Source organism: Pelophylax lessonae, assembly GCF_965119305.1.
Source record: "Pelophylax lessonae genome assembly, chromosome: 10".
Lineage (NCBI taxonomy): Eukaryota > Metazoa > Chordata > Amphibia > Anura > Ranidae > Pelophylax > Pelophylax lessonae.
The window spans coordinates 236835122-236849591 of NC_138777.1; the positions used below are offsets into that span (position 1 = coordinate 236835122).

The 14470-nt window shown below is 52.5% G+C and overlaps 1 protein-coding gene across 1 annotated transcript; it reads right to left on the bottom strand.

Annotated features, from left to right (window-relative positions):
* Positions 1-873: 873 nt before the first annotated feature.
* Positions 874-10758, bottom strand: NIP7 (nucleolar pre-rRNA processing protein NIP7). Its single transcript, XM_082269614.1, has 5 exons — positions 10638-10758; positions 9186-9272; positions 6458-6596; positions 3533-3673; positions 874-1200 (listed from the first exon to the last, which is right to left on the bottom strand). Exons 1-5 carry the CDS (start codon positions 10754-10756, stop codon positions 1081-1083), a joined length of 606 nt encoding a protein of 201 aa, XP_082125740.1. The 5' UTR covers positions 10757-10758; the 3' UTR covers positions 874-1080.
* Positions 10759-14470: the final 3712 nt, after the last annotated feature.

Consider the following 14470-nt stretch of genomic DNA (forward strand, 5'->3'; position numbering starts at 1 on the left):
ATAGGCAGTGACAGGTACTCTTTATGGAGGGATCGGGGGAATGTGACAGTAATAGCAGTGACAGGTACTCTTTATGGAGGGATCGGGGGGGATGTGACAGTAATAGGAGTGACAGGTACTCTTTATGGAGGGATCGGGGGGTCTAAAAGACACCAAGTCCCTCCACTGCACTTCAAAACGCCAAAATCTGCGCCTTTGGATTTTTAAACTTGGCGCAGTTGGCTGCTGAGTAAACAGAAAGTGACGTCGCTTCCGGGTTACTACATCTGAGACCCGATAGAAGCCAATTCCAGCTTAGTTTGTCTCTGGCCAGCCGGCGGACGTACCAGCTGGTCTCTCGATGGGACGGGAGACCTGGACAGAGCAGGGGACGTGTCCACTTGCACTGCTTACGATAACGGCCCAGCTGCATCGGTTGTGATCACATGAAAGCAGATCGTGCGCTGTAAAAAAAAACGGTACCGGTGGTGATTCCTCAAGCTGCAGGCATCATCCCAGTACAACCACTTCCTCAAAAAAACATACAGGTCCCTCGTTTGGCAAGAAGTGGTTAAGATATTTCAGTTATTAGTAAGGAAGCAGCAATGAAGTGACAACTTAGTGGTGTGGTCAACAAAGGAACAATGGCCATAGCAGGTTGAGCCTTCACTGATTTTATTGCTGGTGACATTTGCTTTGGTACGAAGTCATGGGCTGTGCACCAGGAGCCATTATTCTGTACTCAGGGAGATCAACTGTGGAAACCAGCAAAGTAGAACATAAAATAAACCTCCTGGGACAGGAGAACATATTAAAGTTTCATTCTGTCGGTTTTAATACAACAGAACTGCTGGAAATTGAATACAAAATAGAATTCTAGTCCATAAAGAAGAGTGACCTTCAGCAAGACCAGGCCATAGACAGCTGAAAAATGGTCCATAAAGAACATTGCAGAGTGACCTCTGACCTCCAGCAGGCCACAGCTTATACTGAGCATGTCCACCGTGTCACCACGTTGGTTCCTGTGATGCGATTGGCTGTGGGAGTGTCATTGACCGGCCCTCTGATCTAGAAAGTCTTTGGCAGTCCACCAACAGCAGCTTATGTGAGCGTCTCCTCGTGTCTGATGTACTCGCCAACATCAGCCTGGTGGAAAACCACAATGGCCATCGGGTCAAGCTTCCGGCACTCCTGAGTGGATTTTGCGGCCACACCGAAGCCCTGTGTGGAGAAAGAGAGACATTATAATCATCATCACCAAAAAAAACAGAGGTTATCCAATCCCTGATTATGTCTACAAACAGCTATAATTCCGATTTTTTTTTTTTTTTATGAAAATGCTGCTTTCATGGTGGTCTGCATTTCTTTGAATCACAGAACTAAGCTACATCCTTCTCTTCACAGAAGCCTTTGTATTATGTGAAGTCATTCTTATTCTCTCCACTCACAGCTGGAGTGCAATAAACTTGTCACATACAGTAAGTACACCCCTCACATTTGTGTAAATATTTTATTCTATCTTTTCATGTGACAACACTGAAGAAATGACACTTTGCTACAATGTAAAGTAGTGAGTGTACAGCTTGTATAACAGTGTAAATTTGCTGTCCCCTCCAAATAACTCAACACACAGCCATTAATGTCTAAACCGCTGGCAACAAAAGTCAGTACACCCCTAAGTGAAAATATTCAAATTAGCCATTTTCCCTCCCCGGTGTCATGTGACTCGTTAGTGTTACAAGGTCTCAGGTGTGAATGGGGAGCAGGTGTGTTAAATTTGGTGTTATCGCTCTCACTCTCTCATACTGGTCACTGGAAGTTCAACATGGCACCTCATGGCAAAGAACTCTGAGGATCTGAAAAACAGAATTGTTGCTCTACATAAAGATGGCCTAGGCTATAAAAACATTGCCAAGACCCTGAAACTGAGCTGCAGCACGGTGGCCAAGACCATACAGCGGTTTAACAGGACAGGCCTTGTTATGGTCGACCAAAGAAGCTGAGTGCACGTGCTCAGCGTCATATCCAGAGGTTGTCTTTGGGAAATAGACGTATGAGTGCTGCCAGCATTGCTGCAGAGGTTGAAAGGGTGGGGAGTCTGACTGTCAGTGCTCAGACCATACGCCGCACACTGCATCAAATTGGTCTGCATGGCTGTCGTCCCAGAAGGAAGCCTCTTCTAAAGATGATGCACAAGAAAGCCCGCAAACAGTTTGCTGAAGACAAGCAGACTAAGGACATGGATTACTGGAACCATCTCCTGTGGTCTGATGAGACCAAGATAAACTTATTTGGTGTCAGATGGTGTCAGGCGTGTGTGGCGGCAACCAGGTGAGGAGTACAAAGACAAGTGTGTCTTCCTACAGTCAGGCATGGTGGTGGGAGTGTCATGGTCTGGGGCTGCATGAGTGTTACTGGCACTGGGGAGCTACAGTTCATTGAGGGAACCATGAATGCCAACATGTACTGTGACATACTGAAGCAGAGCATGATCCCCTCCCTTCAGAGACTGGGCCACAGGGCAGTATTCCAACATAACGACCCCAAACACCTCCAAGATGACCACTGCCTTGCTAAAGAAGCTGAGGGTAAAGGTGATGGACTGGCCAAGCATGTCTCCAGACCTAAACCCTATTGAGCATCTGTGGGGCATCCTCAAACAGAAGGTGGAGAAGCGCAAGGTCCCTAACATCCACCAGCTCTGTGATGTCATCATGGAGGAGGGGAAGAGGACTCCAGTGACAACCTGTGAAGCTCTGGTAAACTCCATGCCCAAGAGGGTTAAGGCAGTGCTGGAAAATAATGGTGGCCACACAAAATATTGACACTTTGCTCCCAATTTGGACATTGTCACTTAGGGGTGTACTCACTTTTGTTGCCAGCGGTTTAGACATTAATGGCTGTGTGTTGAGTTATTTTGAGGGGACAGTAAATTTACACTGTTATACAAGCTGTACACTCACTACTTTACATTGTAGCAAAGTCTCATTTCTTCAGTGTTGTCACATGAAAAGATAGAATAAAATATTTACAAAAATGTGTGAGATGGTCAGAGACTGCAGACATGATACAGGAGATGGTCAGAGACTGCAGACATGATACAGGAGATGGTCAGAGACTGCAGACATGATACAAGAGATGGTCAGAGACTGCAGACATGATACAGGACTGCTTGTTGACTGTAGATATGGGAGACGGAAGAGTTTGCCAAACTGCTCAGACTTTCCTACTTTTCCATCTCTACAATATAATGCTAATCATTCTGTAATCCCAGAATAAGGAGGGGGGAGGGTAATCAGACAGGAGGTGGGTGAGGATCTGATATAGGACAGCTCTAATTTCTGACCCGATCACAAAACGCTTTCAGTGGAATATTTGTCACATCACAGGGGAGGAAAGAAGTTCCTCATTAGGATTCATATAAACTCTGAAGTGTCAGCCTACATCTTAGCGATGGCACAATGAGGGGGAGGGGTACACAATTCCTAATCCTGCACCACTCACATTTCATCACATGACCCGAATCTACAGAGAAGATAGAAGGAAGACTCACCAGCGGCACATCGGCCATGGAATAGACGATGACTCCCTGATATTGGAACGTGTTCTCCGTTATCCTTCCCAGACCCGACTTCAGGACGTGATTTCCATACAAGAAAGACTGCTCAGCGCCTGGCTTCACCCACACCTTGTACTGTCAGAGATAGGAAATACGTCATCAGAGTCACACCTGAATGGTGACAAAACTATGGCGAAATATTAAACAATATATAAAAATGGGTGCAGGAAAGGTAAAAATTCAAATAAAAGTCACTATACACCCACCGGCCACTTTATTAGGTACACCTGGTCAGTTGCTTGGTAACACAAATTGCTAATCAGCCAATCACAGGGCAGCAACTCAGTGCATTTAGGCAAGTAGACGTGGTGAAGACGACTTGCTGAAGTTCAAACCAAGCATCAGAATGGGGAAGAAAGAGGATTTAGGCGACTTTGAACGTGGCATGGTTGTTGGTGGCAGACGGGCTGCTCTGAGTATTTCTGGGATTTTCGCACACAACCATCTCTCAGGATTACAGAAAATGGAGGGAAAGGTTCAGGCTGGTGGTGTCAATGGTTTGGGGGAGGGGGTAATGGTTCAGGCTGGTGGTGGTGTAATAGTGTGGGGGAAGGGGGGACGGGGGTAATATTTCAGGCTGGTGGTGGTGTAAAGGGGTGTGGGGGGATATTTTCTTGGCACACTTTGGGCCCCTTTAGTGGTATAAACCCCACCCCCTACCTGAGTATTGTTGCTGACCATGTCCATCCTTTTATGACTACAGTGCCCCCATCTTCTGATGGCTCCTCCCATCTTCTGATGGCTCCTCCCAGCAGGATAATGCACCATGTCACAAAGCTCCAATCATCTCACCACTGGTTTCTTCACCATGACAATGAGGTCACCATCCTCCAATGGCCTCCACACTCACCACATCTCATCCAATAGAGCAGTGGTTCTCAAATCCGGTCCTCGGGACCCACCAACAGGCCAGGTTTGCAAGATAACTAAATTACATCACAGGTGATCTCATTTGCTTCTCAGTGATTGCAGTATTCTAGTCTGCATCCCCCAAGGTAATACTTAAAATCTGGCCTGTTAGTGGGTCCCGAGGACCGGATTTGAGAACCACTGCAATAGAGCACCTTTGGGATGTGGTGGAACGGGAGATTGGCATCATGGATGTGCAGCCGACAAATCTGCAGCAACTGCGTGATGCTATCCTGTCACTATGGAGGAAAATCTCTGAGGAAAGTTTCCAAAACCTTGTTGTATCTATGCCACCAAGAATGAAGGCAAAAGGGGTCCAACCCGCTACTAGCAAGGTGTACCTAATAAAGAGGGCGGTGAGTGTATCAGCACCTATTGGACGGTTGCGGCTCCTCTGAACCAGGTCTTGAGTAATCTAATGTACATACAGTATAAAAGTAAACAAGAGAAGGCGCCAACATCTGAGTGCAGATGGTTTGCTAAATCAACTAAATAAAAGACACATTTGCATAAAAGGAAAAGATCAGCAAATCATCCAATTCAGAGCGGGCACCCCATGGAGTGGCCGACAGATTCTTGTTCCTCCCCCCCCCCCCCCCATGCGGTGTACAAGCACAGATCCCCCCCCAATGCAGTGTAGGAGTACAGAACCCCCCCCCCCCCCTTCCCATGCAGTGTAGGAGCACAGATTCTCCCCCCCCCCCCAATGCAGTGTAGGAGCACAGATTCCCCCCCCCCCCCATGCAGTGTAGAGCACAGATTTCCCCCCCCCCCCCATGCAGTGTAGAGCACAGAATTCCCCCCCCCCCCATGCAGTGTAGGAGCACAGATTCTCTCCCCCCCCCCCCAATGCAGTGTAGGAGCACAGATTGCCCCCCCCCCCCCCCATGCAGTGTAGGAGCAGATTCTCCCCCCCCCCCAATGCAGTGTAGGAGCACAGATTTCCCCCCCCATGCAGTGTAGGAGCAGATTTCCCCCCCCCCCCGTGCAGTGTAGGAGCACAGATTCCCCCCCCCCCCATGCAGTAGGAGCACAGATTTCCCCCCCCCCATGCAGTGTAGGAGCACAGATTTCCCCCCCCCCCATGCAGTGTAGGAGCACAGATTTTCCCCCCCCCCCCCCCATGCAGTGTAGGAGCACAGATTCCCCCCCCCCCCATGCAGTGTAGGAGCACAGATTTCCCCCCCCCCCATGCAGTGTAGGAGCACAGATTCCCCCCCCCCATGCAGTGTAGGAGCACAGATTCTCTCCCCCCCCCCAATGCAGTGTAGGAGCACAGATTGCCCCCCCCCCCCCCCATGCAGTGTAGGAGCAGATTCTCCCCCCCCCCCAATGCAGTGTAGGAGCACAGATTTCCCCCCCCATGCAGTGTAGGAGCAGATTTCCCCCCCCCCCCGTGCAGTGTAGGAGCACAGATTTCCCCCCCCCCCATGCAGTAGGAGCACAGATTTCCCCCCCCCATGCAGTGTAGGAGCACAGATTTCCCCCCCCCCCATGCAGTGTAGGAGCACAGATTTCCCCCCCCCCCCATGCAGTGTAGGAGCACAGATTCCCCCCCCCCCATGCAGTGTAGGAGCACAGATTTCCCCCCCCCCCATGCAGTGTAGGAGCACAGATTCCCCCCCCCCCATGCAGTGTAGGAGCACAGATTCTCTCCCCCCCCCCCCCCCCCAATGCAGTGTAGGAGCACAGATTTCCCCCCCCCCCCCCCATGCAGTGTAGGAGCACAGATTCCCCCCCCCCCTCCCATGCAGTGTAGGAGCACAGATTCCCCCCCCCCCCATGCAGTGTAGGAGCACAGATTCCCCCCCTCCCATGCAGTGTAGGAGCACAGATTCCTCCCCCCCCCCCTGCAGTGTAGGAGCGGATTTCTGGCAAGGTTGGTTCTAACTGGAGCTGTGTGAACTCTGCACTCACTGATTGCCAGCTCTGTGGTCAATAAGCCGTTACCTTTGCATACGGAGCGAGATAATCCAAAGCGGTGATATGAAGGCGGAACTTCTGCGTCTTGGTGAACTTCCCGAAACACGTCCCCAGAGACACCAGCTTGTCCCGGGCGATGTTTGTCGCCAACTTTAAAATCTTCTCACTGCAAATCGAGACGATCGGAGAATTCCGGGATCAGAATAAAGGAAAGATTTAACCCCTTCACTGCCGTATGTCATTGGTTGGTGGGAGCGGGGAGTCACACTTCCACAAGTTGGCTTTCTGTGACCCCCCCCCCCCCCCGAACTGTACAACTCCCACCTCATGCCCCCCCCCCCAGACTCCACTCTCCCCCCATGCATGCCTGGGACCTGCATGGTGGAGGGGAGGGAGACCTCTGAATCCCACTAGCTGCAAAAAAAACAGAAACAACGTGTGTGACATCACTTCCTGTTGTCACTTTCCCTGGCAGCTGTGGACAGGGAGGAAGCTAATGGAGCGTGATCTGCCCTCTATTAGCTTCAATGGAAGGGAGGTACTATACCACCTCACGTCTCATTAAAGAGAACCGGTCACAAAGGGTTTATGTCACTCAGTGGACATTCTGTTCTCTAAGTGATATAAATAAAGTTTTAGTGGCAAAAAAAAAAAAAATGGTAACACTTAACCACTTTAAGACCGGAAGGATTTGCCCCCTTAATGACCAGGCCCTATTTTGCGATTAAGCAGTGCGTTATTTTAACGGACAATTGCGCGGTTGTGCGACGCTGTACCCAAATAAAATGTATGTCCTTTTTTTCCCACAAACAGAGCTTTCTTTTGGTGGTATTTGATCCCCTGTGCAATTTTTATTTTTTGCGCTATTAACAAAAAAAGAGCGACAATTCTGGGAAAAAAAAACATAATTTTTCACATTCTGCTATAAAACATTCTCAAAAAAAAAAAAAAAAAAATTAAAAATCTAAATTTAACATTTTAGGCCAATTTGTTTCCTGCTACATATTTTTGGTAAAAAAAAAAAAAAAATAAGTGTATTTTGATTGGTTTGCGCAAAAGTTATCGCGTCTACTAACTACGGGAAATAAATTTTAAATTTTCTTTTTTTTTTACTAGTAATGGCGGCGATCTGCGATTTTTGCGGGACTGCGACATTGCAGCGGACAGATCGGACCCCTAACTGACATTTTTGACACTTTTGGGGGTACCAGTGACATTACTACAGTAATCAGTGCTATACATATGCACTGTTACTATAGTAATGACACTGGCAGGGAAGGGGTGAATACTGGGGGGTGATCAAAGGGGTTAAATGTGTGCCTGTCGGTGCTTACTCACTGTGTGTGTGTGGGGGGGGGGGGGGGGCTCTGTGAGAGACACAGAGAGCTCGGGGGTTGTAGCTTAGCTGAAACTCCTGATCTCTCCCCGCCTGTCTGACAGAAGATCCGCCTGCTTGGTTTACATAAGCAGGCGGGTCTTCTGTCAGTTTCTCTGACGAATGCGGGAACCTGGCGCGATCGCGCCCGCTCCTCCCGCGGCCCGTCGTGTCTAAAAAACACAGCGGAAGCGCGGCTCCGGCGGCGGGACCGGGTGCACAAAATCATGTCGATCTTTGTGATTTTGCGCAGCCGAGTCGCCCTGCTGCAGTAAATCTGGGGTGGGCGGTCAGCAAGCGGTCAATGGCAGGATCAGAGATCCCAGCAAGGAACTCGGTCCTTATTCCTGCCTATAGCAGGAAGTGGGAGTATCCCGTCCCTGGGACGGCCCCATAGGCGTGGTAAAGCCTAATCCTGCCTAGTGTCCTACTCCTGCAGGGGGCAGCATAACCTAATGGTCAAGAATATTCTGGAGCTGTCCTCTTCAATGAACAAAAGAGGGAAAAAAAGTGAAGCTGGAGGTGATCCCAGTACCACTGCTGATTGGCTGTTCACCAGCCAGTGCTGTCACATGATCAGGGGGAGGGTCTTCAGCCTTGTGTAAGCTCTGGTTGGCCATACGTGAACTGAATCTCAGGCTGTTCAGCAGGGACCGGCCGAGATTCCATCCATCTATGGGCAGGCTGGTTGTACCCCGGGTTGAATCACCAATTGACTTGGCTACAACCAGACTGTTGGATTTTTTTACATGCGATTACTGCCGGCGGCTACGGTCACTAGCAGTAACTATTGTGTTCTGCCGGCTGGGAACGCCCCTCCCCCATAGCTCAGTGGGAGGCGGTCAGTCAGTGTTGATGTGGGAATCGAGAGAAGTCGGAAGGAAAGAAATCCAATCATCTACAGCTTGCCTTAGGCAGGTCAGAGATGATGCATTTTCTTTTTTTTCATTCAACCAATGATCCGATTTTCCCATCCACATCGAGTGTTAAACCCCGCCCACTGGGCGATCATTGGCTGCCAGAGAGAATTCCTCACCAGCAGAACACAATGATCAGTGTTGCCAGCAGCGTTGAATCAAACATAAAAAAACCTGACAGGCTGACTGTACAGAAGTGGATCGGGAGACCAGCCTGCCCACAGATGGATCGAATGTCGGTCGGTCCCTGCTGAACTTCGATCCTTCTATGGCCGGCTTCACACACGGTTTCCTCTCTTTGCTCCCAATGAATAATGGGGGATGGGAAGGAAGGTGAGCGCTGCTGGCGGGGCCTCCATTGAAGTGAGCCAATCGCTCGAATGATGAAACAAATACAAGTCCGTGAATGAAGAAAGTTCCATGTAGAAGAAATAAGAATCGGTCTTCTATAGACCCCGCCTACCTGACATAATACACCCGATCGTTGTGTAACCGGAAGCAGTAAGTGCCGTCAGGACGATCCACCAGCAGCTTTATATTCTCTCCAATGCTGAGAGAGAGAGAAATGATCATAATCCAACATCACCCAACCTACCTGGGCCCCACAGTGACCCCGCACAGTCACCCAACCTTCCTGGGCCCCACAGTGTCACCCCCAGGGGCCCCGCACCGTCACCCAACCTTCCTGGGCCCCACAGTGACCCCCCCCCAGGGGCCCCGCACAGTCACCCAACCTTCCTGGGCCCCACAGTGTCACCCCCAGGGGCCCCGCACCGTCACCCAACCTTCCTGGGCCCCACAGTGACCCCCCCCAGGGGCCCCACAGTCACCCAACCTTCCTGGGCCCCACAGTGACACCCCCAGGGGCCCCGCACAGTAATCCAACCTTCCTGGGCCCCACACAGTCACCCTCTCTCCCCTCCGTCTCGGTGTCCCCCCCTCTTCTCTCTCCCCTCCGTCTCGGTGTCCCCCCTCTTCTCTCTCCCCTCCGTTTCGGTGTCTTCCCTCTTCTCTCTCCCCTCCGTTTCGGTGTCTTCCCTCTTCTCTCTCCCCTCCGTTTCGGTGTCCCCCCCTTCTCTCTCCCCTCCGTCTCGGTGTCCCCCCTCTTCTTCTCGGTGTCCCCCCCTCTTCTCTCTCCGTCTCGGTGTCCCCCCTCTTCTTCTCGGTGTCCCCCCCTCTTCTCTCTCCGTCTCGGTGTCCCCCCTCTTCTTCTCGGTGTCCCCCCCTCTTCTCTCTCCCCTCCGTCTCGGTGTCCCCCCCTCTTCTCTCTCCCCTCCGTCTCGGTGTCCCCCCCTCTTCTCTCTCCCCTCCGTCTCGGTGTCCCCCCTCTTCTCTCTCCCCTCCGTCTCGGTGTCCCCCCTCTTCTCTCTCCCCTCCGTCTCGGTGTCCCCCCTCTTCTCTCTCCCCTCCGTCTAGGTGTCCCCCCCTCTTCTCTCTCCCCTCCATCTCGGTGTCCCCCCTTCTTTTCTCTCCCCTCCGTCTCTGTCCCCCCCTCTTCTCTCTCCCCTCCATCTCGGTGTCCCCCCCTCTTCTCTCTCCCCTCAGTCTCGGTGTCCCCCCCCTCTTCTCTCTCCCCTCCATCTAGGTGTCCCCTCTTCCCTCCTTCTCGGTGTCCCCCCTCTCTTCTCTCTCCCCTCCGTTTCGGTGTCCCCCCTCTTCTCTCTCCCCTCCGTCTCGGTGTCCCCCCCTCTTCTCTCTCCCCTCCGTCTCGGTGTCCCCCCCTCTTCTCTCTCCCCTCCATTTCGGTGTCCCCCCCCCCTTCTCTCTCCCCTCCATCTCGGTGTCCCCTCTTCCCTCCATCTCGGTGTCCCCCCCTCTCTTCCTTCTCCTCGGTCTCAGTGTCTCCCCCCCTCCCTCTTTTCTCTCTCCTCGGTCTCCCCCCTCTTCTCTCCCGGTATTTGGGGGTCACACTCACTATTTGGACAATTTCTCGAACATGGTTCTGGTCTCCTCATCTGTCAGCGGCCTCATCTTTGCTCGCTCCACGTGATTCACACACTGTGCTTGGACTCCTACTGATGACGTCACTACCATGAGACCGTCCTGTTTAGTGGGAGGAGCCGTGAATCGTCTTCCGCTGTACGGATTACAGCCTGTCATACCTCGGTATGTCCAGCAGAGGGCAGCAGAGAGAGAGGTCACGTGCTTTTATTTACACATTTTCCGTGCTCTCTGCGCTCCAGGTGGCGCATGCGCAGTGTCTGTGAGAGATTACATGGTAGAGGGGGGCAGTGGCAGCTTTCTAGGGGAGTGTGATGATGAAGGAGGAGGTGGTGGGGGAGGGAGAGAGAGAGGTCAGTTTTGTGAGGTTATGAGGGGGGAGGAGGGCAGTATTAGTGCCACCCCCCTAAAGGGGGACAGGGGGTGTAACACTGGAATATGTGGGGGTGGGGTGTAACACTGGGGTATGTGGTGGGGGGGGGGACGGGGGATGTAACACTGGGGTATGCGGGGGCAGGGTGTAACACTGGGGTATGTGGTGGGGGGGGGCGGGGGATGTAACACTGGGGTTTGTGGGGGGGGGGGGATGTAACACTGGGGTATGTAGGGGGCAGATGATGTAACACTGGGGTATGCGGGGGCAGGGTGTAACACTGGGGTATGTGGTGGGGGGGGGGCGGGGGATGTAACACTGGGGTTTGTGGGGGGGGGGGATGTAACACTGGGGTATGTAGGGGGCAGATGATGTAACACTGGGGTATGTGGGGGCAGGGTGTAACACTGGGGTATGTGGTGGGGGGGGGGCGGGGGATGTAACACTGGGGTTTGTGGGGGGGGGGATGTAACACTGGGGTATGTAGGGGGCAGATGATGTAACACTGGGGTATGTAGGGGGCAGGGTGTAACACTGGGGTATGTGGTGGGGGGGCGGGGGATGTAACACTGGGGTTTGTGGGGGGGGGATGTAACACTGGGGTATGTAGGGGGCAGATGATGTAACACTGGGGTATGTAGGGGGCAGGGTGTAACACTGGGGTATGTAGGGGGCAGATGATGTAACACTGGGGTATGTAGGGGGCAGGGTGTAACACTGGGGTATGTGGTGGGGGGGCGGGGGATGTAACACTGGGGTTTGTGGGGGGGGATGTAACACTGGGGTATGTAGGGGGCAGATGATGTAACACTGGGGTATGTAGGGGGCAGGGTGTAACACTGGGGTATGTGGTGGGGGGGCGGGGGATGTAACACTGGGGTTTGTGGGGGGGGGATGTAACACTGGGGTATGTAGGGGGCAGATGATGTAACACTGGGGTATGTGGGGGCAGGGTGTAACACTGGGGTATGTGGTGGGGGGGGGGGGGCGGGGGATGTAACACTGGGGTATGCGGGGGCAGGGTGTAACACTGGGGTATGTGGTGGGGGGGGGGCGGGGGATGTAACACTGGGGTATGCGGGGGCAGGGTGTAACACTGGGGTATGTGGTGGGGGGGGCGGGGGATGTAACACTGGGGTATGTAGGGGGCAGATGATGAAACACTGGGGTATGTGGGGGCAGGGTGTAACACTGGGGTATGTGGTGGGGGGGGCGGGGGATGTAACACTGGGGTTTGTGGGGGGGGATGTAACACTGGGGTATGTAGGGGGCAGATGATGTAACACTGGGGTATGTAGGGGGCAGGGTGTAACACGGGTATGTGGTGGGGGGGGGGGCGGGGGATGTAACACTGGGGTATGTGTTGGGGGGGCGGGGGATGTAACACTGGGGTATGTGGGGGGGGGGGATTGCCACCTCATCCCTTTAATCCAGGACACATATGAATTACACAGGATCTGGGGCTGATATAATGCAGATAGGGCACTGAGTGTAATTAGCACCTTATCAGCCCCAGAAGCTGTGTAATTAATGTGTGTCCTGGATTAAAGGGATGAGGTGGTAACCCAAGGGGCGGGGGATGTAACACCGAGGTAGATGCCAGGTGGGAGGTGTAACACTGGGGTATGTAGGGGGGGTGTAACACTGAAGTATGTGGGGAGAGGGGGGTGTAACAGTGGGGAATGTAACACTAGGGTATGTGGGGGGTGTAACACTGGGGTATATGGGGGGTGGGGGTGTAACACTGGGGTATGTGGGGGGCCGGGGGGGGGGGAAACACTGGGGTATGTGTGGGGGGGGGCATGCCCTTTACTTCTGATGGTGGGGGGCTCTTGACTTCTGATGTAAATGGGTGGGGGGTGCTTTGGAAATCCAGTCCTACAGATACAGCCGGCCCCTTGAGGACAGCCATAATGCTGATAGGGCCGTGTGTGATGACAATGAGTTGGACTCCCCCTGACTGAGGCTTTCTGATGTACCGGAATCAATGGCAGGAAGTTTGAAGTAGACGGGTTGCAGTTCCGCTTCCAGTTGCCTCGTTATCCAATCACATGATCAGAGCGGAGGTCTTCTCATCACATGATCAGAGCGGAGGTCTTCCAATCACATGATCAGAGCGGAGGTCTTCCAATCACATGATCAGAGTGGAGGTCTTCCAATCACATGATCAGAGCGGAGGTCTTCCCATCACATGATCAGAGCGGAGGTCTTCTCATCACATGATCAGAGCGGAGGTCTTCTCATCACATGATCAGAGCGGAGGTCTTCCAATCACATAATCACAGCGGAGGTCTTCCCATCACATGATCAGAGCGGAGGTCTTCCCATCACATGATCAGAGCGGAGGTCTTCTCATCACATGATCAGAGCGGAGGTCTTCTCATCACATGATCAGAGCAGAGGTCTTCCCATCACATGATCAGAGCGGAGGTCTTCCAATCACATAATCACAGCGGAGGTCTTCCCATCACATGATCAGAGCGGAGGTCTTCCAATCACATGATCAGAGCGGAGGTCTTCCAATCACATGATCAGGGCAGAAGTCTTCCCATCACATGATCAGAGCGGAGGTCTTCCCATCACATGATCAGAGCGGAGGTCTTCCCATCACATGATCAGAGCGGAGGTCTTCCCATCACATGATCAGAGCGGAGGTCTTCTCATCACATGATCAGAGCGGAGGTCTTCCAATCACATAATCACAGCGGAGGTCTTCCCATCACATGATCAGAGCGGAGGTCTTCCCATCACATGATCAGAGCGGAGGTCTTCTCATCACATGATCAGAGCGGAGGTCTTCTCATCACATGATCAGAGCAGAGGTCTTCCCATCACATGATCAGAGCGGAGGTCTTCTCATCACATGATCAGAGTGGAGGTCTTCTCATCACATGATCAGAGCAGAGGTCTTCCCATCACATGATCAGAGCGGAGGTCTTCCAATCACATAATCACAGCGGAGGTCTTCCCATCACATGATCAGAGCGGAGGTCTTCCAATCACATGATCAGAGCGGAGGTCTTCCAATCACATGATCAGGGCAGAAGTCTTCCCATCACATGATCAGAGCGGAGGTCTTCCCATCACATGATCAGAGCGGAGGTCTTCCCATCACATGATCAGAGTGGAGGTCTTCCCATCACATGATCAGAGCGGAGGTCTTCCCATCACATGATCAGAGCGGAGGTCTTCCCATCACATGATCACAGCGGAGGTCTTCCAATCACATGATCAGAGCGGAGGTCTTCCAATCACATGATCAGGGCAGAAGTCTTCCCATCACATGATCAGAGCGGAGGTCTTCCCATCACATGATCAGAGCGGAGGTCTTCCCATCACATGATCAGAGTGGAGGTCTTCTCATCACATGATCAGAGTGGAGGTCTTCTCATCACATGATCAGAGCGGAGGTCTTCCAATCACATGATCAGAGC